Here is an 841-nt window from a genome sequence, read left to right as displayed (position 1 = left end):
CTCTTGGAGCTCAGGTGCACTGGGGTGAGAGCTCTGGGCTTTTGTCCCCACTGTGTTATTAGCACCATCTTCCACCGGGTCACCCCATACAGGAGCCCGGGAAGCACAACCAATTTGCTTCTGTTTTTGAATTTCTCTCACATCCATGCTCTCCTCTCCACCCCTTTCCCCTGTTGGTCCAGGCAGTAGCCTTCCAGTACCTCTCCCCACATCATTCATCTTTCATTGTGTGTCATAGAGTGATCTTTAGGAAAAGTGAATTGGATTGTGTCATCTGAGGGACTTGACTCACAGTGTCTCCCTGTAGGAGTCAGGGCTCAATGTCTCTCTTCTCATGTATTTCACACTGGATTGTTTGCCTAGAGCCTCTTCTGACCCTCTAGAAATGCTATTTCCTTTACCACCAGCCCTCCCAAGTCAAGAGTCCTTCACTTCGTTACTTACTGCTATTGAAGGATGTCTCTCAGTTAAGGCCAGTGATCTTAACTGAGTGATCAATACAGTTACACAGGGCCCCATGCTGGTTATAGTTCTGCTCTTAATAATGTTTGAAGAAAAGGAACCTCAGTCTCATTTGGCAGAGGGCCTTGCAGGTACTGGAACCTTCCAGCAGAGACATTATGTTTTTAAAGTTGTGATCAATGGCCACTCCACACTGAGTAGCAATGCTGTTTGTGGACTTGTCTCCTGTGCGGATTAGAACACCTTGAGGGCAGAGGCCATGTCTGGTCTTCTTTGAATTCATGTCCCAAGCAAAGATCCTGGCAATGTTTCCTCACACTCAGTGTTTCATTGAATTATGAATGACCTAGTGTGTAGTTCACCTTTCTAACCCGTCCTC

At 46.7% G+C, this 841-nt stretch overlaps 1 protein-coding gene across 1 annotated transcript in view; it reads left to right on the top strand.

The window, feature by feature from the left end:
* The window catches only part of LOC104983749, a 13,600-nt gene extending 13,322 nt beyond the window's left edge, over positions 1–278 (top strand). The window contains exon 5 of the mRNA XM_010833271.1: positions 183–278. Within this exon, the coding sequence (XP_010831573.1) occupies positions 183–278 (96 nt within the window). The remainder of the gene's footprint in view (positions 1–182) is intronic.
* The last annotated feature ends 563 nt before the right edge of the window (positions 279–841 follow it).

The sequence above is a fragment of the Bison bison genome, unplaced genomic scaffold (assembly GCF_000754665.1).
Source record: "Bison bison bison isolate TAMUID 2011002044 unplaced genomic scaffold, Bison_UMD1.0 scf7180017863337, whole genome shotgun sequence".
Classification (NCBI taxonomy): Eukaryota; Metazoa; Chordata; class Mammalia; order Artiodactyla; family Bovidae; genus Bison; species Bison bison.
This window is presented reverse-complemented; position numbering and strand designations above follow the sequence as displayed.